Here is a 24,704-nt window from a genome sequence, read left to right as displayed (position 1 = left end):
AGACCAGGTCTACCCACATATTGCTGGTGTTCTTCTGGTTACTTCTAAGCATACACCTCATTTTTGGTTTATCAACCTAATAAAGTTCCTGATGATGTGAATTCCTGCTTCATAGTCTTTCTCCACATTTTATTATGTTGTAGTCATTTTCTTTTTGGGGGCTCAAAAATATTGTTGTTGTTTATGTTGCAGATGCTTTTATCTAATATTTTGCTTTTGTAGGAAATCTATTTTCTATGGGTTGAGGACATAGCTTAGTTAATAGAGTGCTTGCTTTGAATGCATAAGGCCCCTGGGTTCAATCCCTAGCACCACCAAAAAAAAAAAAAAAAAAAAAAAAAAAGAAAGAAAGAAAGAAAAAGAAAGAAATAAAACCTATTTCTATTAGATTTTTAAATGTGTTGTCAAGGAGTTATTCACAATATTCATTTTGATGTCTCTCAGTGGATATATATATATATTTTTTTTTTGGTGAGGGGGATTGAACCCAGGGCCTTGTGTATGCAAGACAGCCACTCTACCAACTGAGCTATATCCTAGCCCGGATACAGTTTAATCTCCTTGTTTAAAAAATGTTTTTTTAAGTCATAGATGGACATAATACCTTTACTTATTTTTAAACTTTTTTAGTTGTATACGAACACAATATTTATTTTTATGTGGTGCTGAGGATCAAACCCAGTGCCTCACATGTGCTAGGCAAGCGCTCTACCACTGAGCCACAACACCAGCCCCCTTTAAAAAATTTTTTTAAAAATATTCTTTAAGTTATAGATGGACACAACACATTTATTTGCTCATTTTTATGTGGTGCCGGGGATCGAACCTAGTGCCTCACACATGCTAGGCAAGTGCTCTACCACTGAGCCAAAACACCGGCCCCCAGCCCCTTAGTAAGTCTCCTTTTTTGATAGTTTAGCACTCAGGTTCAAAATGCTTTAATCTATTTTATTTATTGGTCTTTTCAAAGAGCTAGCTTTTGGATTTATTTGTTCTACAACTTTGTTGTCTACCATCATGTGAATTTCTGCTTTAACAAGCTTCTGTAGCCTGGAGAGAGGCGGGCCGGAGGACTAACCTATTCAGGGTTGTGATGCCCTTGTCTGCTCTGAAAACAAAAGGCTTGTAAACTTGCACCAGCAACATAAGTTATGAACTGCCTTCATCTCCACACTCCCATTGTTTCATGGTTTTAGGCTTTTACCCTAAACAGGGTCTCTCAAGCCCTGGAATTGAGTCAGGTTAAGGGGCCTCCTATGCAATTGTGTGTGTGTGTGTGTGTGTGTGTGTGTGATGGTACTGGGGATGGAACCCAGGGCCTCAAGCATGCTAGGCAAGTGTTGTATCATCAAGTTATACCCACAGCCTGCTCTATGCATTTCACAACAAATTCTACAGTCCTCAAAACTTTTGATTGGTTGATTTTCAGGGTCTTGCTAAGTTGTCCAGGCTGGTCTTGAACTTGCAATCCTCCTTTCTCAGCTTCCAAGTAGCTGGAATTATAAGCATGTGCCACTGAACTCCCTGCCTCTCTTTTTACAGTCAGGAACCTGGAAAACAGAAAATAGATTCTACTGCAAGACACAGTCTGGGAATTAATTCTTGGCCTGCTAAGTGCAGCAGAGAACAATTTGCAGAGAAATATCTGTTCTTTTTTGATCCAGAGCTCTTTTCAGGAGAATATCTGAATTGTTAAATTTACTTGTCATTTTACTTCTTTTTTTTTTTAAATATTTTTTAAGTGTAGAAAGAGAGTATTTTTTTAAAGAGAGAGACAGAGAGAGAGAGAGAGAGAAAGAGAGAGAGAACTTTTTAATATTTATGTTTTAGTTTTTGGCGGACACAACATCTTTGTTTTGTATGTGGTGCTGAGGATCGAACCCGGCCGAACCCATGCCAGGCGAACGCGCTACTGCTTGAGCCACATCCCCAGCCCGTCATTTTACTTCTAAATGTATTAGATAATGACTAGAAAGACCATCAAAAAGTGAAATATAGTGTTACTATGTAACTTTTGGGGAAAGTTGTCTAAAACACCTGCACCATTTTATATGCCCACCAGCAGTATGATAGTTTTAATTTCTCCACGTCCTCTCCAACACTTGTTATTGTCTTTTTCTTATTACAATCATATTAGTGAGTGTGAAATGTTATGAAGAGTTTATACAGGACCCAGATTCACCCCCTCCATCACCACCAGGGATGGAACCCAGCCACCACACCCAACCAGGATCCACTTTTCTGATCATAATCCATTAAATTTACAAATAGGAAGCTCTAATAAAGTTAACTATTTGACAAGACATTTCCCTCAAAAGTGCTCTGGGAATAGAGTGAATGACCAGGAGCTGTAGGAAGCAGTCTTCCTAATAAAAGGCTGAGGTGGCTCCCGGTTCCTGTTGGAGGACCGGACTGGTTTGAATAATCCTGCAGGCTAGAGGGAATGGAGACCTGCTACTCAGGCATAAGCAGGAACTGTGCCTGGCCCATTTACCAACTTGTTTGCTTAGGCCCTTATCAATGGGAGCACATGGGGTAGGAAATGTGCTAATTGTCATCCAAGGACTTCCTTACTGGTTTCAGATGTCAAGGCAGAACATAATACTGGGCTTGAATTTTAGCTCTTGCACCACAACCACAGATGCTTCCAGAGTGAGACAGACCCAGGTCAAATCCCAGCTCGCCAATCATGGGGTCAGCTCTGGCAGTGGAGAGTGTTTCTGGGCCCCAAGTGGGCTTAACCAGAGCCCAGGAAGTGAAGAGTCTTGGGGGAAGACCTGGGTGGGGAGAAGGAAAGGCTCATGGAGTCATCATGAAGATCAGATGAATTACAGCGGAACCTGGTAGAGGAGTAGCAGCTTGAGTTGGTATGGAAAAGCACCCTCCCTGGAGAGGCAGCTCAGGGAACGGAACAGATGAGTGGGCACCACTTCAGGCCTGGCCTGGCCTAGTTTCTCATGAGATGATGTAGATTCTACAACCCACTCTGGAGGCTGACAGTGCTGCTGAGTTAGCTAAGGCCAATGCAGTGGATAAATGACTGAAGAAAAGAAGTGAAGACATGAATGGATCAACTGCATGGAAATCAAACCAGGTATACAAAGTGACACACAGGGTGGCACATATGAGCAACTGTGGGCTCTATTGACATACACTAATTACCTTCTGTCCACAGAATTGAAAAGGAAATAATGAGAGTCCACAGTGTTAAACTGTTGGGAACTCTTGGGGATGCAAAGTAAACTGACCCCAAGCAAGTGTGGAACACACTTTCATGTGCCCATCAAGAACTTAAAAATCTGGGGCTGAGATAGTGGCTCTGTGGTGCAGCACTCACCTAGCACAGGTGGGACCCGGGTTCGATCCTCAGCACCACATAAAAATAAAGGCATTGTGTTGTGTCCATCTACACCTAAAAAATAAATATTAAAAAAAAAAAAAAGAACTTAAAAATCCCTGGCTGGGGTTGTAGCTCAGTGGTAGAGCGCTTGCCTAACACATGTGAGGTACTGGAATCGATCCTCAGCACCACACAAAAATAAATAAATAAAGGTACTGTGTTCATCTACAACCAAAAAAAAAAAAAAAAAGAATCAAAAATCCCAGCCAACTCCAGCCCAATTTTCTAGATTTTTAAATTCAAAAAACTTTTTAAATTTGAGAAGTCAGTATTAAACATTAATCTATTAATGTATGCATGCTATCTTTGACTTAAACTAATACTACAGATAATACAGAAAAATAATATATTTTAGTAAATTATTTAATTTCACCCAGATGAACAATATTCAATAAATGCCTTGTTTTAAAAAGCATTTCTCAGCTAAGTACAATGGTGCATGCCTGGAATCCCAACAGCTCAAGAGACTGAGGCAGGAAGATCATGAGTTCAAAGCCAGCCTCAGCAACTTAGGCCGTAAGCAACTTAGTGAGACCCTGTCTCAAAATAAAACTTAAAAACAGCTGGGGATGTGGCGCAGTAGTTAAGCGCCCCTGGGTTCAATCCCTAGGACCAAAAATCAAAACCAAAACCAAAACCAAAAAAGCATTTCTTGATTCAAAGTCATCTGAAACTGTTCTATATTATATTCTAGATGTTTTAATTTTCTTTCTGTATTCAGATCTTTAACCTGTCTGTAATGTGAAATAGGAATTTGTTGAGAGCCGTCCATGGGCTCACTGCAGCCTAGTGAATGGGATTATCTGGTGTCTGGGAACTTCCAGTGGACATTTCCTCTGTGTGAGACTGCCTAGATGCACTGTGAGCCTTATTCCACTCTGCCTGGTCCCACACAGCACCAGACATGGGGTGACCTGCTAACCACCCAGCCTCACAACCCCTCTGAGATGGGTGTAACCTGGCAAGATGCAATCAACCTGCTGAATGCAAGACATCAAGAAGCAAGACTCCACCCTTGAAACCTTATCCCTGCCTTTTGTCTACCCCCTTAAATAAGCCACATGAGTCCAGCTCTTGTGTGGACTGGACCTATCAGGGGCTCCAACTTTGAAAAAAATCTTTCTTTGTCTTTTGTTCTTCACTAATTATTCCAGACTTTAATTTCTAAGGAGACTTATCCCTCTGAGCAGACAAGAATTCCCTGGCAAGGTGCTGGCCAGCCCAAGACAGGAATCTAATTTTATTTCATTTCATATAAGTAACCAAGAACTCATTTTCTATTGACAGTGATGAAGAAAGGGAAGAGAATGCACCACAGCCTTAGAAAAGCCCAGACTGTGATCAGAACATGGGATAAATATTTCTTGAGCCCAAAACTGAACCCAAAGCCCAACTGGTTGACAGTCTGTCCCACTTTGGAAACTGAGTTGAATTGGGTTTTTTAGACATCTTTAAACATCTCTCATTTTCTGCCACTGTTGCTGTCCCTGTCAAGGATTCAAGGTCTATGGGTTCTTCACAGGTACTGCTTGATGGAGCCATTGTGCTCTTCCCATCAATTCACTTTTGTTAAAATCCTATCTTATTGGGGCAGAGGGGTGGGAGGGAATGGGAGGGGTCAGGGGATTAGCAAGGATAGTAAAATGTGATGGACAACATTATCCAAAGTACATGTAAGAAGACACCAAATTGGGTGTCAACCTATTGTATATATAAACAGAGATATGAAAAATTGGGTATATATGTATAATAAGAATTGTAATGGGGGGCTGGGATGTGGCTCAAGCGGTAGCACGCTCGCCTAGCATGCGTGCGGCCCGGGTTCGATCCTCAGCAGCACCACATACCAACAAAGATGTTGTGTCCGCCGAGAACTAAAATAAATAAATGTTAAAATTCTCTCTCTCTCTCTGTCTCCCTCTTTCACTCTTTCTTTGAAAAAAAAAAAAAAAGAATTGTAATGCATTCCACCATCATTTATGTTTTTAAAAATCAATAAAAAAAATTTAAAAAGAGGGAAAAAAAATCCCAGCCAGGTGGTGGCACATACCTATAATCCCAGCAGCTGGGAAGGCTGAGAGAGTTCAAAGCTAGTCACAGCAACTTAGCAAGGCCCTAAGCAAACAAGTGAGACCCTGCCTCTAAACACAAAAATGGACTGGGGATGTTGCCCAGTGGTTAAGTACCCCTGGGTTCAATCCCTGGTATCAACAAAAAAAAAAAAAAAAAAAAGAGAATTCCATGTTCTATTATCTGACCTTGAAATGGGAGACGGAAGCATCCAAGTGGGCCCAAAGTCATCACAAAGGTCCTCCTTATAAGTGGAAGACGGGCAGAAGAGTGGCGGTGATGTAATGTAAAAAGACTTGACTGGCTACTGCTGGCACTGAAAATGAAGGAGGAGGCCGTGAGTCAAGAATTCAGGACACCTCTAGAAGGTGGATTCTCTCCCAGATTCTGCAGGAGGAACTAGCAGCCCTGTTGATAAACTGATTTTGTTCACTGAGACATGTCTCAGAGTTCTGACCTTAAAAACCACACATAGAATAAATGTTAAAAACCAACATAGAATAAAACTACAGTGTTTCATGCCCCTGAGTTCGTTGGAGCAGTTATTAGGAAGTCCTGAGTGACTGTCCAGAAAGCCAGACAGGTCTCCTGGGGCAATGGGATCCTCTGCCTTTCTGCTGCATGACCAACTAAGGATGTGAGGATGCAGCCCTGGCGTGAAGGTTTGCATGGCCTCAGGGACATCTGTCACCCTTCAGAGGTCACTCTTGTCCATCTATGCTTTGAAAAGAAGTGCCCTGTCTACCCAAACCCAGGCTCAAGAGTTTAAAGGCTGGTGGCAGAGGATGAAAGTAGGCTGGGGGATCTGGGGCTGTGACCGTAGGGTTGGCAATTCTAGGATTTGCCCTGAGCCTCCAGCTGCCAGGCAGATTGCTGATCTGACCAACAGAAGTGAGAAATCGGGTTCTTATTCAGAAACTTACCTGCTAAAAACATATGATTTATGTTAAGGGTGTACCGTGCACATGGAGGCCCAGGGGTCTCACACAGCAGGACAGACATCAGCTGTGCTTTTCTGAGCTTACTGCCACCTTCCACAGGGACTTCTGTAGGAAGGGGCAGCAAGGCAGTTTTTGAGCAAGAGGTCCCAGGAGGAGGGCGTGTCCTGGGCTTTTATACCTCAGGTAGGGAGGCCTTGGTGATCACCCCACAGTCACCACTCAGCTTGGATTCCAACCCAGGCCTCCTCTAGAAGGCAGGGCAGGAAGAACAGAGCAGCTTTCCCTCACTCCCAGGTGGACTTTTGGGGGAAGGTCCCCCTGAGTCTCCAGTAGGCTGGAGTTGACCCCCAGGGTGCTCTATCTAGGCCCAGAGGTCCACAGGTGTCCCCCTCTACCGCCCCCCAGGAGGGCAGCCCTCCTGCTCAAGGGGCCTCAGGCTGGTGGCTCTTCCTGTGGATGACCAACTGGGACTTCCAGTCGAAGCTGCGGCCGCAGTCACTACAAAAGTGGCGCCGCTGGCCAGCATGACTCTTCCGGTGGATGACCAGCTGCGACTTCCAGCTGAAGCTACGCCCACATTCCTCACAGGTATAGCTCCGAGGCCCCACCGGGCGCCGTGGGGGTCGTGCCACTGGCTCCCGGGGTGCCTGTGGTGGCCTCTCCGGACAGGGGCCTCCTGCATGTGAGCGGTGGTGGATGACGAACACGGACTTCCAGTCGAAGCCCCTGCCACACTGCGGGCACACGTAGGGCTTCGGCTGCGCGGGGGAGAACGGGAGTGGCAGTGCTGGTGGTGGGGATGTGCAGACCTGGCTGCGCCCAGGAGTGTCTACCTCAGCCCCGACTTCTGGGTGGTTCAGGCTGCGCTCGCCTGGGCAGCGGCTCTCACCAACCTCGGGTCCGGAGCATGGTGTCCCCAGCTCTGGCTCACTGTCAGGCTCTGACTTGGATTCAGCCCGCTCTTTGGCTGGCGGGGGTGGCAGCCCTGCTGGGGTGGGCAACGAACGATCAGGTGGGAGATCACCCGAGACCCCAGGTGGGTGCCTTCTGGAAGGGGGAAGGCTGTGACTGGGCCCTGGGAGGCCTGTGCGAAAGCCCAGGCAAGCAGCCTGCACCCAAGCCCAGGCGGGAAGGGACCAGTGGTCCTCACCCAGCGAGACCACCGTGCCGTACTTCTCCAGCATCGCGTCCCAGTACAGCTCCTTCTGTGATGGGTCCAGCAGCCCCCACTCCTCCTGCAGGATGAGGATGCAGCTCATCATTGTGGTCCCACCCCAGCCTGCTAGTGTTGCATCCTTACCTATTACCTGGAGAAGACTACCTAAGCTTCATCTATGGGCTGGATAAGGCACAAGCCAAGAAGGGGCTTGTGAATGTTGGGTCCTCCTTCAGATCATCTGGCCAGCCTGCCAGTACTCACCTGTCTTAGCTGCCCACCCATTGTTCTGGTCAGAGATTGAAACAGGGTGGGATCCAGGTTAAGCTTTGTAAAGACCATTATGGCTGCCCCCAACCTTTGCCCTTTCAAGTATCTTAACAGGGTGCTAAAGGGAGCAAGAGACCCAGGGACTGCTGGGGATTCAGCCACCTGCCAAGCCTCTAACTACAGGAGTCTTCAAAGGCTGGGAGCATTTCAGCACATGGAAATGAGGCTGTGGGGAGGAAGGAGGATCCAGGATCCTGACTGCACCTTGGGATGTGAACAGGGGACGCAGGAGTGGCAGTGGAGAAAGTTCAAAGTGTGGGGAGGCTGGGAATATAGCTCAGTTGATAGAATGCTTGACTCGCAAGTACAAGGCCCTGGGTTTACTCTCCAGCACCACCACCACCACCCCCGCCAAAAAAAAAAAAAAAAAAAAAGAAAGAAAGTTCAGAGTGTGGGTGCCAGTTGGCTCCTGTGTGCTGCTTCTGGCAAGACCTTGAGAGAGGATGAACCTGGCATGTGGCAGAGGCCCCAATGGCTTTACTGAGAAATATACTTCCTGCCTTTGAGTCCTGCCATCTGGGGCTTTGCTGGGTTGGGAAAAATAATCCTGAGGGACAAGCCAAAGCAAGTCTGGGAGCAGGGAGCTGGCCATATATAACCAAGATAGAGATGGTAAAGGCTGGAAGTGATGATCCCATGGAGCCTGCAACTTTTCCACTCAGCCTAAGATTTCTAACCGTGCCATCAGACTATGGAAGGAACCTGGAATCTCAGCCTCAAAGCACACCTCAACCAACAATTCTCCTGAGAAAGCTCCCAACTAGAGTGGGATAGAAGCAAAAGAACTAGGAGAAAACAGTCCCCCACTCTACGTACTTGGGAACTTGGTGCTCAAGATGACAGGAGCTTTGAATTAAGCTTCTAGGCCCAGCTGATTGCCTTTTTTTTTTTTTTAATTTTTTTAATATTTATTTTTTAGTTTTCGGTGGACACAACATCTTTATTTTATTTTTATGTGGTGCTGAGGATTGAACTCAGCGCCCCGAGCATGCCAGGTGAACGCGTTACTGCTTGAGCCACTTTCCCAGCCCCCAGCTGATTGCCTTTTGAGAAAAACCCTACAAGAGAAGGGACTTTAGGCATTTCTCAGGAAGAGTGTTTGTTCTGACCCCAGGTGCTCAAGTCCTGCCAGTTTGTCACTGGTTCCTCCCAACCTGCACACACAAGTTTAAATCTCCAAGTTCTGGCCCTAGACCTCTAGGAGCTGCAAATCTCCCCAGTGACTTCTCTGGAGGTGAAGAAGGCAAGTCTACCAGTTCTGGTCACTTCTGACCAGGTTTCCATGATCTGAGGCTCAAATTTTCCAATAATAGAGGCCAACAGTCTGTTCCTCTACCCCTGGGACTTCTGGGGCACCCATTACTTACTCCACTTTTGGGCAGTAAAGAGCTTAAGAACCAGGCGCAGTGGTGCACACCTGTAATCCCATCAGCTCAGGAGGCTGAGGCAGGAGGATTGAGTTCAAAGGCAGCCTTAGCAACTTGTGAGACCTTAAGTAACTCAGTGAGACCCTATCTCTAAATAAAATATAAAAAGGACTAGGGAGGGCTGGGATTGTAGCTCAGTGGCCGAGCGGTTGCCTCGCACGTATGAGGTACTGGGTTTAAACCTCTGCAGCACATAAAAATAAATAAATAAAAGTATTGTGTCCATCTACAACTAAAAAAGCTTTTTTTTTTTTTTTTTTTTTTTAAAAAAGGGCTGGGGTTGTGGCTCTGTGGCAAAGCGCCCCTAGGTTCAATCCCTGGTACAAAAAATAAAAACAAAAAACAAAAAAAAAGTATAAGAGCAACTGGCCAAGACTGGAAAAACCCCACAGGGCAGAGGCATGCACCAGGGATATTTCCCTCCCATACTTGGGACCTGTACTTTCCACTGGGGACTGCTCACCTGAATCCTGGGTGGGTGGAAGGAAGTGGAGGCTGTGTCCTGGTGTCTAAGATGCCCCTTGGGAGACTGGGTTGGAAGCAGTGGACTGGGAGTTGCTGAAAAGTAAGGTAGATGGGAATGGGTGTCAGGAGTTACCCACACAAGCCAGGCTGGAGGAGGATCTGGTGTTACTGCCAAAGTTTTGGTCCACCTCTGCCCTATGTATGGCCTGTCTTTTGATTCCCAGATCTTCTCCAGGGCTTCCATCCCAGCTAAGGACATCCACCCTCATTTCCAGAGTCTAAGCCCTGGCATAAAGAGGAGCTAGATATTGTGGTATATTCCTATAATCCCAGCGGCTCTGGAGGCCGGGGGAGGACTGCAAGTTCAAAGTCAGTGCCAGCAATTTAGCGAGGTCCTAATAACTTAGCAAGACCCAATCTCAAAATAAATTTTTTTAAAAAAAGGAACTAGGGATGTGGCCCAAAGGTTAAGCGCCCATGGGTTCAATCCCTAGTACCAAAAAAAAAAAAAAAAAAAAAAAAAAAAAAAAAAAAACAAAACACAAGCTGCCTGGGACTCCCCTCCAGGGATGTGCACACCCTTTCCAGGAGCTCCACAGTCTTGGTGTGGCACTCTCCCTCACCCACATGCTGCCCATCAGCACTGGGCTCCTCCTTCACACTGCAGCTGAGCTGGGTAGACCCTTCCATCCTGGCATTATGTGGACCCTCTCCAGGGGCTGCCCCAGAGAACTCCACTGTTCCTGAGGGGCAGGGGCTTGCTGAGGACTCCTCTGTCTTCTGGGCTGCAGGAAGCACCTCTGGCTTCAGGATGTGGGCTGTGATCTGAGAAAAAGAGGTAAGTCACAGGGGCTCTATGTTTGATCTGTCCTTAGAAGTTAATGACACCACACTTACCCAGCCCAACAGCTGCCCAGGGTCGTGTTGTAGCCCTTCAACTAGAGCTACAGCTTCCTCAGGGCTGCCTGGTCGCTGCCCTTGCACCCAGGACTGGATCTCAGGGGGCAGTGTGCCCACAAACTGTTCCAGCACCAACAGCTCTAACATCTGTTCCTTGGAACATGACTCAGGCCGCAGCCATTGGCGACACAGCTCTCTCAGCCGGGTCAAGGCCTCTCTGGGCCCTGCCACCTCTTTGTAGCAGAATCCACGGAATTTTAGTCGTGCAGCCTCAGGCTCCTCAAGGGTGGTCTCAAGATTACTGAGGGACTGGTGTGGGGACCCCAGTGGGGATGGCATTCTCGTTTCAGAGGGTCTTTTTGGAATCACCCAGAGGGACCTACAGAAAAGGAGGGATCAAAGTGTCATTCAAGAGGGCCTGGCTAAGGAGAGACAGATACAAGGCCCAGCCCAGGAGCCAAGGCCAGGGCAGAGGAGACCCTGAGACCAAGGGCAGGTGAGGGGTGGAGGCTCCAGGAAAGCTTCATGGAAGGAGAAGGTCATAGGAGCTGAGATCAGGAGGATGCCTGGGGGATAAACGCTTGGATGGAAGGAGTCCAGGAAGCTGCCAGGAAAGTGGAAAACAGTTCGATCAAATACAGGTAAGACAGGAGCAGGTCCACACCTGTTATCCCAGCGACCTGGGAGGCTAAGGCAGGATTGCAAGTTCGAGGCCAGCCTTGGCAATTTAGTGAGCTCCTGTCTCAAAGCAAACAACCACCACCAAAAAACAAAACAACAACAATAACAACAAAAAACCCAACACCTGGGTATAACAGACAGGAAAGTGGCTCCCCCAGCCCAGAAGTGAACGGTCAATCGACCAGCTGGTCCTGGGGGACTGGGAGCCCTGAGTGTGGAAGGTCGGGCTTTGTGTCTGTCCTCATGGTCTCTGGGACTTGCTGCCTGAAGAGCTGGCTCTGGGGAGCGGGCCTGTCCTCGCCATGAGACAGACGAAGCAGGTGCAATACTAGGTGCCCTCCCGAGTGCGGACACGGGTTCCCAGACACTGTACTTGCTGACCACTGCGAACCGCAGAGGCCTCGAACAGGCTGGGCCCATGCGAGTAAAACCCCAAAGCAGAAGCTCAACAGAACGGAGCTGCGCGTGGCGCGAGGCTGCGGGTTCAGCCCTGAAGAGGTTCTGGGGGAAACGTGCCCACCTGGGGGTCTGTCAGGCCTGTCCTACCCGAGAGACCCTCGGATTTGGGGTCTGCGCCCCGTTACGGGAAGGGAAGGAGCCGATCTGCCAGGAGAACCGGGTTCGGGCCTGGGCGCCGGGGACGGTGTTCTGGGTGGCAGAAAGCCTGGCGGTGGAAGAAGCCGCGCCCGGGCCAGTCAGCAACGCGCTCACCTCGGCAGCCGCTCCGGCCGGCGGCCACTTCCCGGAAGTGGCTGCGCACACCCCCGCTCGCCCCGCCCGCGCGTTGCCCTGGCGACCCCAGCCCGGCCAATCCCGCGCCGGCCCTTCAGGCACCGCCTGCTCCCCGAGGACTACGTTTCCCGTGAGCCTCGTGAGCCCAGGAGCGCATCTTCAAACTCCTGGCGACTGCCGTGGAGTTCAGCAGGCGGCGCCCCCTCCCCTGTCCTCACACCCGAGCGCCAGGCTGACCCACCGCGGAGCCCGCAGGACGGCCGTAGACGTCTGGCGCATGTGCGCGGCGGACCCGCGGCCTATGGGCTAGTGACAGCGTGCTCTCCGACCAATCAGAGGACGCCCTCCGTACGCTCTCCCCACCCCGCCACCCGGCCTGCTCGGTGACACTCCAGCTCCCCCCCCCCCCCAGAGACCGGTGGAGCGCAGCTGCCCACTTCCAGCTTTTCCATGGCCGTGACCCCAGCGTTCCTCCGATCCCGAAGAGACCCTAAATGGCGCTCCGTGGCAACCTCCGTGAATTCGCAGGCTTCCACCTCGCTAAGATTTCTCCTTGGAAGAAGGTACTGGAGACCCTCGTTAAGTGCCCTGCGGACTTTTGGGGGCAGACATTTACTGAGAAGGTAACTATGTATTACCCTGAAGTGTCTGACATGCAAATGAAGGGTGTCCAAGTCTGTGGGATGTGCTCAACCTTCTGTTTATTTTGCAAAACAGAACTAGACCGTGGCTTGTTTTTCACAACAGGCAACGTTGTTATTATTTAACTGTGGGGTAGGGTTCATTCAGCCTCCACCTATCAAGTAGCTGAACTGTCGCGTACTCACTCAATACTAAACTTTATCTGCATGTGTTTTGGTTTTTCAGGTACCTGCCAACAATTCAGGACAAGAGCAGTAGTCCTAAATGCTGACTGGAACCTTGGAGCAGTGTGTGGGTGGAGCTTGTTAACTCTTACCTGTCCAGTGGCTTCATCAGGGTGCTATTTTTTGAAGGGCTTCAGTAGTTTCTCTGGGACTGCAGATTGTCTGGGAACAATTTTTCAATGGGTGGAGAGCTCTTCTCCAGGTACCTTTACAGGAAGACCCTTCTCCCTGGATTGCTGTTCACCAAGCCTCCTGCTGTGCTACAGGGTAAGCCTAGTTGGACTTACCCAAATGCCAATTAAGTAATTGGCTTCTCATCAATGAGTGACAGTTCCTACATCTAGCTTCAGAATGCCATTGCCCTTAACACCCTTCCCATCCTCACACTTGTGCATTTATCTTTTTCTCTTTTTCTTTCTTTCTTTCAGTGCTGAGGATTGAAACCAGGGCCTCAGGCATGCTCAGGGTGCACTCTGCCATTAAGCTGTACCACCAGTCTTCTGGATTTGAGCTAGCCGTGATGCCTATGTTTGAGTCGACCTTTGTCCCAGAAAGTTCAGGTACACTTTTACAGTTACAACTTGACTGGGGTTAAAAGAGACCAGCCCAACATGACCACAGGGGTTGGAGAAAGGCAAGCCAGATGGAGGAGCCAGTTCTGGTTATCAGAAAAGGTAGATTCAAGGAAGTTGGAGCTGAGGAACAAGAACACAGCCCAAAGGTGAGAAAGAGCTCAAGGAGAGGCTGGTGGGGAGACAGGACACTGAATCCAGCCTAAGGGGTCAGGAGGGCTTAGGACATAAACTGGGTGATCCAGGAAATTCTGCCCAAGGCACAGGAAATATTTCATGAGTGGACACACACTTGTTCAACAGATGCCTTTGGTCCTTAATCTCATGAGTTCCCTAGAAGTACCTCTGTGGCAGGGTGGGGTTTGTCTATGTTTCACAGCTTTGCAGAGTGAGTTCATACTGTGGGCAACAGTACAGGGGCCTACAGAGTATCAGGAGGCTTCGGGGCAGTAGGTGGGTATGGCCCAAGTATAGGGGCCTTCAGAGTATCTAGAGGCTTCAGGGCAGAAGATGGATATGGCCCAAGTTGTGGGTAAGCAGGACAGCTGGGTCTTATGTTCTTTGAGTATAGGAGATGACTGCAAAGTCTTAAGGTGATGGGACTGGTGTACCTACTGGGCTGGAGTCAACCTTGCTAGGATACCACATATGGCTGACCCAGCTGTGCCTTAGCAGGAGTACATATTCTGTCCCAGTTTCTCCACTTCCCCCCCTCTCATTGACTGCATCCCCAAAGGCTCATCTCCCAGGAGAGCTGCTGCTCAGGGGAAGGCCAACCCCACCCAGATCTCCTTGCTTCCTCCACCAACCTGCAACCACCAGTGGGACACAGGTGTCTTAGTCCCACACTGGGCTGCAGACAAGCCGCATATTCACCCTGTACTTTCTCCAGGGGACTCGGGTTGAAGCTCTGTGAGGAAGACACCCTGCTGACACATCTGCGTTATGTGTGTTTAATACTGTCTGCATTGCATTAGAGTGAAACAAGCACCAGGCTATTATTGTTCACAATGTTTAAAAAGAAACCTTTACTAGGAAGACATCTGAACACCCCTGGAGCCAAGAGAAGAGGCTGAGGCCATGGACTTCCACATGCCTGTACACAAAATTATAACTTACATCCATTTCAAGTTGTAAATGCTATCGTTTTGGGTCCCACCCCCCCTTTCTCCTCTGGGTTAAAAAGACTATTGCCTACCCTGGCAGTGAAGCCCCAGATCAGGAGAGGCACTGGTCTGCTTAACCATATAGGAGTCAAATGGCCCCACTCCATCCATCTGTCCTCAGCATTAAGGGGCATTATACTGGGGAACGTGGCTTCAGAAGAAGGCTGAACATTACATAGGCTTAAGTAATGACAAGTCCTTCTTGTTCAGCTGTTTGTCCACTTTCCAACCAAGGTAGAACAGGTCATGTAGCCACCAAACCCAACAAAAATAAGCAGCCCTGTCTTGTTTCCTCTGCAGTTCTTATCAGTGCTTTGGATGTAAAGATTCCTGGACTTTGGTAACAGGAGCTCGTGACAGAACCAAGATGGGAATGTGAATGCGTGCTGCTGGGAAGCCAGTATCCCTGCTCTGTCTTTCCAAGGCTGACAGCCACATCCCCTCCCTCAGCGCTGCACTGCCTGTGAGTCAGCTGTGTGGCCAGGTCAGACCCTCAGGCCTGGCTGACTACATTGAGGCCTGGGGGCTGAGGTATGTGAAACTGAGCCAGTCCCCCGGCTTCTAGTATCAGCTCTGTCGTGGGCAACTCGCTTTTCCTCTCTGTGTCTCAATTTACTCGTCTTTAAAGTGAGCAAACTAGCACAGGGTTCATGGGCTGACAAGAGGAACTTCCCCACATCTAGAATGGGCTGGTACCCACCTGAAGAGCACCCTCTAGGGGCCCAAATTTTTTCCTCTTTTTCCCAGAGAAGGTAGTTGAGGCTTAGAGCCCAACTACTTGCCCAAGTCCTACATCCTAACTCTCATTCCTCTGTAGCCTCCTATTTGCTGGGTCAGATCCAAAGCAGCTCTGGAGGAACTGAGGCCTGGGCACGGGGGGTGGGAGAGGGAGATGTCACCAGCTGCCAGTTTCTGTGAAGATTTCTTCATGCCTGCACTTCTCCTCCTCACCTTAGCATGAGTCATGAGACAGTGAAAAGGCATCAGCATGCAGGGCTGCCTTTTTGGCACCAGGTCCATCCTCCTGGTGTCTCTGCATATGACCTCTTTGAGGACACAGGTGTATCCCAAAGCTGAACTGGCAAATCTTGTCACTTGTACAAATGGAAGTGCGCCAGAGAATCTTCCTGGTGCCTGGTTAGCACGCATAGGGCTTCTCCCCATTGTGGGCCTGCAGTGGACACAGGCCTTTAGCTGTGAAAGGGATTCACAGAAGGTTGGGGAAGGGTAGAAGTGTGCCCTTAGGACTCGGCAGGCGTTAGGGCCGTGGGTGAACCTGAGGAAGGAGTGGCTTTGGATTCCTTCCCATGTACACCTTCTGAGGAGGTCTCCGAAGGAGACCTGGCCTGGGCACGCATCCCGGCCTTGGGTCGCCTCAAGGCCTTCTCACCAGTATGGATCCTCTGGTGGTGGAAGAGGGCTGGGCGCTCACGGAAAGCGCGGCCGCACTGTGTGCACACAAAGGGCTTCTCTCCTGTGTGGATGCGCCGGTGGCTAAGCAGCACTGCTCCCTTGGCAAAGGCCTTGCCACAGTCCCCACAACGGAAGGGCCGCTCACCTGTGTGGAGCAGCTGATGCTGTGTGAGATTGGAGCTGTGGCTGAAGGCACGGCCACACTGCGCGCAGGCGAAAGGTTTCTCACCCGTGTGCACCCTCTGGTGCTTAAAGAGCGAAGAGCCCTGGCTGAAGGCGGCACCACAGAGCGCACAGGCATAGGGCTTCTCACCCGTGTGTGTGCGCTCATGCTGGATCAGGTGCGAGTTGCGGCAGAAGCGGCGGCCACACTGGGCACAGGCGTAGGGCCTCCCGCCTGCATGGATCTTGCGGTGCTGGCTGAGGTTGGAGCCGTGGCTGAAGGCCTTGCCACACTCGCTGCAGCGGAAGGACTTCTCTGCTGTGTGGATACGTTGGTGCCGCACCAGTGAGGAGCTGTGCCGAAAGGCTTTGCCGCAGGCAGGGCATGCATAAGGCGTCTCGCCACTGTGGATGCGCTGGTGCTGTGTCAAGTGTGATGTCTGGCTGAAGGCCTTGCCACACTGTGCACACTCATAAGGACGCTCACCAGTGTGGGTGCGCAGGTGCTTGAGGAGGTCTGAGCTCTTCACAAACACTTTGCTGCATGCCCTGCATTCAAAGGGCTTCTCCCCAGGGAGCAGACCGGGAGCAGCATGGAGCGCCTCGCCCAGCTCTTTCCAGGTTGGGGCCTCTTGGGTACCCATGAGTCTCTGAGGCTCATGCCAGTTTGTGTCCATTCCCCGTTCTCCCCCACTGCAGATGGTTCTGAGGTCTGGATTGCTTGGGAAGGCTCTGGGGTGAGCTTGCTGCACATGTGGCTTCTGTAGCTCCGCCATCTGTGGCAACTTCCCTGGAGCGGGGCAGTCTGTAAGGACTTTCTCTCTAGACTGGTCACTCTCAGAAGCCCTCAGTGGGGAGGTCAGTCGCAGGCTGATGCTGCCTTTACCACTGCCTGAGCCTAGCAGGAGCCTCTCCCAGTAGATCACTGACACACCTGTAGGTTTTCTCTCTCCAGATGAGAAGGCATCCCGTTTTCCCACCAGGCTGGGACCAGTAGGTGTCTCAGGGGAGCTATGCAGGAAGGCCCCTGGCAGTGTCGGTTCTCCAGAAACATCTCTGTCCTCTGCCAGACAGCAGGAACCTGAGGGTAGAGGAATGATGGCTGCCTGGGGCATCTAGCCAGGATGTGACCACAGCAGGCTGCTGGGAAGGCAGGGGGAACCCAGGGGATGGACGAAAAAGCCTAGGGAGAAAAGCGGAAGCCTACGCGGGCCCTGCAGGAAGCGGGTGGAAGAAGCATCTGCCCTGACAGGTATGGCATTCACTGTATCTGCACCCCCATGGTCAAGAGGAAAGCCCCAGACAACCAGATGTGGGAGTACAGAGAACTCGGCATCTCTTACATACCACCTAAGCCTCTGCTGGCTATCCCTACCACAGATCCCTCCCCACAGTTCATTCCCCAGCCTGCTTTTTCTCCTTGCTCTGATTTGTTTCTGAAGCTATAGAAAATTCATGAACAGTTTACTCACTGCCTCTCCCCTGGCATCAGCCCCAAAGAGCAGGACAAGGAGTGTCCTCATCAAGGTAGTGTTCCCAGGACCTGGAACAGGCCTGGTCAGAGCAGGCACTCAAGCAACATCTGGACACATGAATGAAGGGAGGAAGGAATACCCAACAGATCTAACAGCTAGATGTGGAGGTCTGAAGCTGTACCACCCAGTTGAAGGAAGGACTCGGAACAGATCTCACCACAGTCAGGTGACTTCCTATGTGAAATCAGATCCTATGTTTTTAGACCCAGGCCACAGCCTCCAAGACAGGATGATGAAAGAAGGGAAAAGAGGCAGATGGGCAGCCAGAGGAGACAGTATGTCTACAGGAGGGGAGACAGAGGCTGGGCCACCAGTTGGTCCCAAGTTCACCCCTACCTTGAGCCCCAACTCACCAAGGCTGGACTTTCTGTGGGCATTCCTGCCCAGGGCTGTATCTGTCCCACTGGGAACCCAAGGCTCCTCACCATGCTCCAGCTGGATGACCACACGAGGTCGGGAGGCAGAGAGTCCTATGAACAAGGTGGTTCAAGTGAGAGGCCACGTCAAGTCAGGACCACCCATCCCACAGAAGATGGCAGGAGTCAGGGCTTCCTGGAAATAGACGATATTATCTGTGCAATCAGGAAAACCTGGGGTCACAACAGGGCAGGGGCTCAGTGGGACAGCTCAAGGATCCCTGCAAGCAGCATATGTGCTGGGGCACCACAGGAAGAGGACTGAGCCCAGGCACAGGAGACTCAGTCAGATGGGGCCACAGGGTAAGATGGAGCAGCCTGCACATCTCCAGATCCTGACCCTTGCCTCATGTGGCATCTAGCCAGAAGGTCCTACTCTTGGGTGGGTGGGAAAGTGAGATGATAGTCCTGATGACCCAGCCAGGTACCAACTTGGAGGACCCAGGGCCTTACCCAGTGAGGCCACAAGCGCAAAGTTCCCCAGCATCACGTGGCGGTACAGGGCCCTCTGGGCTGTATCCAGGAGCATCCACTCTTCCCGGGAGAAATACACAGCTATGTCCTCAAAGGCAATCAGGCCCTACGACAGCAAGCAGTCTAAGGTATGGCTGTGACTCAGAACTCAGATCCCTGTCCCCATGGTCACCATCCTTGGCACTTTCTGAACATTCATGATCTTCCTGGGGTTCTATTCCAGCGCTATCTTCAGGTGGCACTTCCTCCACCCATCTGGGCCCCCTTCCTTCCACCTTTCCTGTTCAGGCCACAGAAGCGCTCTCAGCCTCTCCCCTGGCTAGTTTACACAAGCAAGTGACAGCCATCCTCATGGTTCTTGGCTGGCATCCACTCAACCCAGCAAGACCACTCATGACCCTACCCAAATGTGTCCTTCCTAGGCCGGCACAAGCAACTGTGTAAGTCCCAGCTGTGGATACCCCAGGGTGTGCCCACTCTAGGATCCTCCCTGCTGTGCCCCTGACATTTCCAGGCTGGTCCTGGAAATCAGTTGCCACAGGAGGGTGGTCCAAAGGGCCTGGTGGACACACAGGAAATCAATACCCTACTGTCCCCTAGCATTGTCCCCTCTATTTCTTCACTCTTTTTCCACCCTCCCCTCCTTCAGCCACCTGCCAGACTCTTGCCCTGACAACTCCAGTTATTCCCAACCATTTTCCTCTCTCTAGGAAACTGAAACTGACCATCCTCCACTGAGTCTGTGAGATCACCCCCTCCTCAGTCCACTTCCCAAACTCTGCTTTGGCTCAGGACACCTACAATGTCAACTTCACTGTCAGACATGGCAAACTCCTGATCTTTCCTCTGTGAGTGTGTGTGTGTGTGGGGGGGACTTAGGCTTCTGACAAGCTTCCAACTGTGCTTCACTCACAACACTTGCTCATACCCCACACACCTGATACAAACGCAGCTCTACACATAATTGAAACTTTTCCCCTACAAATCTCCCCATCCAGTCCAGGAGCCATCCTTTGCTCACCTGGGCCGTGGTAGGAACCTTCACCCTTCATACGGACACACCTCTCCACATCTGTTCTCCACTCAGCACGAGGTGAGATGCTTTCAAAATCCTAACTGGGAGGACGTCTGGTCTCTCTTCAACACTTCCCATGGCTCCCACGCCCTTGGGATACAGTCCCCACTCCTCTACCTGCCATTTCAGTCCCAAGACTCCTCTCCCTGTATTCCACATCCAGGACGCTGTGCCCCAGAACCCAGGTGTCTCCGCACGTGTGGGACCTTCTCACACCTGCACGCCTCCCGGACCTGGACGACCGGGTTTGGAGGGCACCGGTTCCCGCCCGAGCAGCAAGAGGGCACAAGGACCTCTCGTCCCTGAGGCTCGGGGTCCTCGGAAGGGGTCTCCCTACTCACCGGCGCCGGGTCTGCCAGCCCCCCTGCCGCCGCCATCGGAGTCTGCAGCCGAGAAGGGGCAGAAAGGGTGCACGACCAGCCCCGCCAACTGCCCGCAGCCTCGCGCAGCCTCCCGGGCCTCGGTCTCGCGGTCGGCCCAGGGCAGGTGGCGCCTGGGAAGCCGCCGCAGCGCTGCGGCCGGGGCCGAGGAGCGCCAAGCTCCGGCACCGCCCTCGCGCTCCGGGAAACCGAGGCTTGGCAGTCGGGCGGCGGCGGTGCGCAGGCGGCACGAGGCCGGTCTTCCTCCAGGACCTTCCTCGCCTTCTCGTCTCGGGACCCAGAGGCTCCGGTACAGCCGGCCCCGCCTCTAGGGTACCCTCCGGAGAGCCGCAGTGGCCTGACGCCAGGCAGCCGGGTGACAGTCCCGAGCGCCGGAAGTCGGCCCCGGCCCCCGGGGGCAGGCGCACGTGGCGGACGCACGCGCAGAGCCCTCTGGGTGCTGTAGTTCCCACGGCCTTGCCGCGCGGGAGCCGCGGGTCTGTTCTCATGGCAACGGCGAGCGTCGGCGCGAGGCCTTCTACTGAACCCCGCCGGCCCTCAGCGCAGCTTGGGCTGCTGGCTGGGCCACCTGTGCCGAGGATCCCCGGTCCCAGAGCGCAGCGAAGCAGCCCCGGAGACTCAGCCTTGAAGATGCCAGAGGAAAAGTTCCGAGAGTCCATGGGGAGCCACCAGCAAGGGGCGCAAAGGAGAGAATGGAGTCAGAGGAGTCTCTGCCTAGAGTTGGGAGTTCAAATCCGACCCTTCCCTGACCATTTCCTGCTGTGCGCCCTGAGGAGAGGTTTGGACTTCTTTGTGCGTGACTGTGTTGGAAAGAGACCTATCGGTTTCGCCACCTCTACCCTCCATTTTCCGTGTAGACTTGGATTTCAGAAGTTCCTTCCCAGTCTTACTTGTCCTTAGGCGCTCTAGTGCTTGCCTTACCCCACACATCACACGTTGACTTCCCCTTCTCTCAGACCAATTCAAGGGCAGCACTGAACACCAAGGCAGGATGCTCTCAAGGCAGACTGTTTCTGGCAGAGAATAAAAGAGCCCCACAGGGGTCAGGGTTGCAGCTCAGTGGTACAGTGCTTGCCTCGCAGTGTGAGGCACTGGGTTGGATCCTCAGCACCACATAAAAATGAATGAATGAATGAATAAAACGAAGGTTAAAAAAAAAGAATGCTTAAAAAAGAGAGAGAGCTCTCCGGTCTGGGCATGATGGCTCATGGTGGCTCATGCCTATAATCCCAATGACTCAGAAGGCTGAGGCAAAGGAACCTAAATTTCAAGGCCAGCCTTAGAAACTTGGTGAGACTGTCTTAAAAAATAAAAAGGGCTGTTGCTGTACTCGGTGGTAAACCACCCATGGGGGTTCAATCTTCAATAACAGAAAACAACAAAAACAGAGTAGTTGCAAGCCCTGGCACCATGCTGAAGGATTCTATGTCCTTTATCTGTCACTGAGGAAACCCTGCCATTACCACACCCATTTTAACACTGGAGAACATGAGCCACATGTTCCAGAGTACTGAGCTGACCATTGGCTGGGGTGAGATGTCAGCCTACACATATATGCCTTTAACCACTTCACCATCTCAGGACTTACTTTCAATTCAGCTTTAAATAAAAGAAATGGTTGTGTGCAAACTGCAAAGTCGGGGACTTAATAAGCTCTCAGTAAGTATTAGCTATTGCTTCACTACTGTTCAAGATAGGTTTGATTGAAGCATGAGTAGGGCTTCTTGTGTCACTGGCAGGGGAAGGTGTTCCCAGCACAGGGCAGTGCACCCGCAAGGTCTTTATTTGTATGTGGTGCTGAGGATCGAGCCCAGCGCTCCATGCATGCCAGGCCAGCGGGCTACCGCTTGAGCCACATCCCCAGCCCCCAGCCTGGGTTTTTAAAGTGGGAGAAAGGTTGGGTCTGGCCAAGGGGGCTTCATGAGTGAGAAAGGGAGCCTGGGTAAGGGAGTGCTGTGAGGTACTGGAGTCTACAGACCCCTGAGGAGTTAGATTTCATCCTAGGGCAAGGGGAAGTAAAGTCTGCAGGAGGTGTGAGAAATGGAAACTTTTGGTTGTCCATTTTCAAAATATAGTATTAAGGCTGGCACAGTAGGGCACGCCTATAACCTTGGGAGGCTGAGCAGGATTGTGAGTTCAAAGCCAGCCTTAGCAACATAGCAAGGCACTTAGAAACTCAGATCTTCTCTCTAAATAAAATATAAAAGCTGGGGATGTGGTTCGGTGGTTAAGTATCCTGTGTTTCTAACAATTTTGGCACCCGAGGTGGGGCTCCATTCATCACCTAGGGAGTCATAGGGACTCCTTCCTTAGAGGAGATGTCTTACTATCTTCTTGTGGCCTCAGAGTGGGGGGTGAAACCTGAGATTCCTGAGGCCAATAGGGGACTCAAAATAAAAAAGTGGATCAGCAGGTTGGGGCTGTAGCTCAGTGGAAGAGCGCTGGGTTTGATCCTTAGCACAACATAAAAATAAAGAAATAAAATAAAGGCATGCTGTCCGTCTACAACTAAAAAAACAAACAAACAAACAAACAAAGTGGATTAACAACATAGAGAAAGGGCCCTAGCAAGCATTCCAGTGACCAAGGTAGGAAAATCTGTTCCCCAGGAAGAAGCACCTCCTCAGTGGTCAGACATCCTGGAGGCTGTGTGAGTGTGATTGAGATGTGAATGCAAGTCCAAGGAGCTGGATGGGGGTGGGCAAGAGATCCCCAGTAAAAGGGATTGAGCAAATGGGGGGTGGGATGTGTAAGATACCTCCAGTAAGGGGGGTTGTTATAGGAACCTACAAGAAAAGAGGGAATAAAAATTCTAAGCCTAGAGACAAGGAAGGACAATGGAAAGAGTCCATGTGAAGTCTTCTTTTCCTTTGAAGAGTCCTAAGTAGGGAAAATAAACAGTGGTGATGGCGGGAGTAAACCTGTCCCCATGCAGGATGAATGGCCACCTGAACATTTGATTTTAGAATCCATCCTGGCTGACAGACTCTATTCCTAATGTTCCCACCTGCTCTTTTCATGTGTAAAGTCATCGTGTAAAAATCTGTGACTGGCTCTATTTTAATTTCTGAAGGGTTAATTTTATTTTTTTGCCTTCTACCTGTATGAATTTAATACCTGGTAAAGAGCTACCAAATCTTTGTTTCTTGTCTGTTTTATGAATACTTGTGCATACCTGGATATTGTACGCTGTGCCTATCTATGTGCTTGTGTCTAATTATGTACATAGTATCAAAATTGGCTTATAGATAAATGAGCACTCATGTAATGAATGGATCCAAGTGCCTTTCAGTTGACCTGACTTAAATAAAACTTTAACAACAAGGGTCAATCTAAATTGGTAAGAGTAAAGATGTCTTTGAGGGCTAGGGTTGTGGCTTAGTGGCAGAGTGCTTTCCTAGCATGTGTGAGATTTTGGGGTTCAATTCTCAGCACTGTGTATGAATAAATAAAATAAAGGTCCATTGACAACTAAAAAAAAAAAGATGTCTTTGAAATTACAAACTACTTGTTTTGTTTTTCTTTTTTTAAATTTTTATTTTTTATTTTTTTGTAGTAGAGCACTTGCCTCGCACAGGTAAGGCACTGGGTTCAATCCTCAGCACCACATAAAAATAAATAAAATAAAGATATTGTGTCATCTACAACTAAAAATTAAAAACAAAGAAAACATTAGTTTCTATACAATGTTTAAAGTGCAATGTCCATTGCTTTTAAGGATTTTTCCTTTGGCAGAAACAAATAATTTGAAGTGTTAATTAGACTTGTCTGATACCTTGGTTTTCATGGGAAGATATTTTAGTGTTATTATAGAAATAACTTAAGTTAAACATGGATAAATTAGATTTAACATAATGAATAAACATTTCTAAATGTGTTGGTTAGAGGAGATGTCTGATTAATTTGCAAAGTTAAAATACTAAAACATCAATTAAGTATAAATTCAAGTTCTTTTGCATTTTAATTTAATTTTATTTTTTTAAAGAGAGAGGGAGAGAGAATTTTTTTTAAGAGAGAGAGAGAGAATTTTAATATTTTATTTTTTAGTTTTCGGCAGACACAACATCTTTGTTTGTATGAGGTGCTGAGGATTGAACCCGGGCCGCACGCATGCCAGGCGAGCACGCTACTGCTTGAGCCACATCCCCAGCCTACATTTTAAATTTATAAGGTAACATATTTGGTTTTGTTAAATGTGTTTTTATACATTGGTAAATTTTAAAAAATGGTAATATTCCTTGTTTCTGGGTCTTAAACTAAAAGTAAGGTTACTATGAGTTATTACACCTGCTAATTCTTTCTTTAATGAATTTTTTTTAGTTGAACATGGATATAATACTTTTTTTATTGGTTGTTCAAAACATTACAAAGCTCATGATATATCATCTTTCATACATTTGATTCAAGTGGGTTATGAACTCCCATTTTTACCCCAAATACAAATTGCAGGATAACATCAGTTATACACTCACATTTTTACATAATGGCATATTAGTGACTGTTGTATTCTGCTATCTTTCCTATCCCCTACTATCCCCCCTCC

At 49.6% G+C, this 24,704-nt stretch overlaps 2 protein-coding genes and 1 long non-coding RNA gene across 25 annotated transcripts; 1 reads left to right on the top strand and 2 right to left on the bottom strand.

Annotated features, from left to right (window-relative positions):
• Positions 1-934: 934 nt before the first annotated feature.
• On the bottom strand, positions 935-12,400 carry Znf446 (zinc finger protein 446). Of its 19 annotated transcripts, none has more exons than XM_078032992.1 (9): positions 12,344-12,399; positions 10,687-11,068; positions 10,369-10,614; positions 9,788-9,882; positions 7,562-7,646; positions 7,305-7,399; positions 5,659-5,786; positions 3,338-3,412; positions 1,409-1,550 (listed from the first exon to the last, which is right to left on the bottom strand). In XM_078032992.1, the coding sequence occupies exons 1-9, from the start codon at positions 12,379-12,381 to the stop codon at positions 1,543-1,545; spliced, it is 1,152 nt and encodes a 383-aa protein (XP_077889118.1). In that variant the 5' UTR covers positions 12,382-12,399; the 3' UTR covers positions 1,409-1,542. The 19 variants fall into 19 exon arrangements, 14 of the variants coding, with proteins under 14 accessions (XP_040146788.2, XP_040146787.2, XP_077889118.1 ...); XM_078032991.1 differs by lacking the exon at positions 1,409-1,550 and adding an exon at positions 1,798-3,040 and having other exon boundaries at positions 7,305-7,396; positions 12,344-12,400; XM_078032994.1 differs by lacking the exon at positions 1,409-1,550 and adding an exon at positions 1,798-3,040 and having other exon boundaries at positions 10,417-10,614; positions 12,344-12,400.
• On the top strand, positions 12,198-23,486 carry LOC106145515 (uncharacterized). 5 transcript variants are annotated; one of them, XR_013431127.1, is made up of 8 exons: positions 12,198-12,725; positions 12,970-13,235; positions 13,397-13,528; positions 15,007-18,834; positions 18,930-19,146; positions 19,417-19,554; positions 19,705-19,799; positions 19,945-23,486. It is a non-coding gene; the product is annotated as an uncharacterized LOC106145515 (long non-coding RNA). The 5 variants fall into 5 exon arrangements; XR_013431128.1 differs by lacking the exon at positions 18,930-19,146 and having other exon boundaries at positions 15,007-15,237; XR_013431126.1 differs by having other exon boundaries at positions 15,007-19,146.
• LOC144370981 (uncharacterized) lies at positions 14,539-20,255 on the bottom strand. The gene is made up of 4 exons (XM_078032965.1): positions 20,123-20,255; positions 18,686-18,812; positions 18,170-18,286; positions 14,539-17,362 (listed from the first exon to the last, which is right to left on the bottom strand). The coding sequence occupies exons 1-4, from the start codon at positions 20,156-20,158 to the stop codon at positions 15,948-15,950; spliced, it is 1,695 nt and encodes a 564-aa protein (XP_077889091.1). The 5' UTR covers positions 20,159-20,255; the 3' UTR covers positions 14,539-15,947.
• Positions 23,487-24,704: the final 1,218 nt, after the last annotated feature.

Source organism: Ictidomys tridecemlineatus, chromosome 15 (assembly GCF_052094955.1).
Source record: "Ictidomys tridecemlineatus isolate mIctTri1 chromosome 15, mIctTri1.hap1, whole genome shotgun sequence".
NCBI classification, from domain to species: domain Eukaryota; kingdom Metazoa; phylum Chordata; class Mammalia; order Rodentia; family Sciuridae; genus Ictidomys; species Ictidomys tridecemlineatus.
This window is presented reverse-complemented; position numbering and strand designations above follow the sequence as displayed.

Excerpts from the sequence above, each read along its gene's own strand:
- LOC144370981 (XM_078032965.1), bottom strand. The coding sequence starts at position 20,158 with ATGGCGGCGGCAGGGGGGCTGGCAGACCCGGCGCCG. Across the intron at positions 18,813-20,122 it reads GGCTGGCAGACCCGGCGCCG|GGCCTGATTGCCTTTGAGGA; the intron begins GTGAGTAGGGAG and ends TTGCTGTCGTAG. Across the intron at positions 18,287-18,685 it reads TGCGCTTGTGGCCTCACTGG|GACTCTCTGCCTCCCGACCT; the intron begins GTAAGGCCCTGG and ends CCTTGTTCATAG.
- Znf446 (XM_040290851.2), bottom strand. The coding sequence starts at position 12,381 with ATGCGCCAGACGTCTACGGCCGTCCTGCGGGCTCCGCG. Across the intron at positions 10,615-10,686 it reads CTGGGCAGCTGTTGGGCTGG|ATCACAGCCCACATCCTGAA; the intron begins GTAAGTGTGGTG and ends TCTTTTTCTCAG. Across the intron at positions 9,883-10,412 it reads TGCTGATGGGCAGCATGTGG|CAACTCCCAGTCCACTGCTT; the intron begins GTGAGGGAGAGT and ends CTTACTTTTCAG.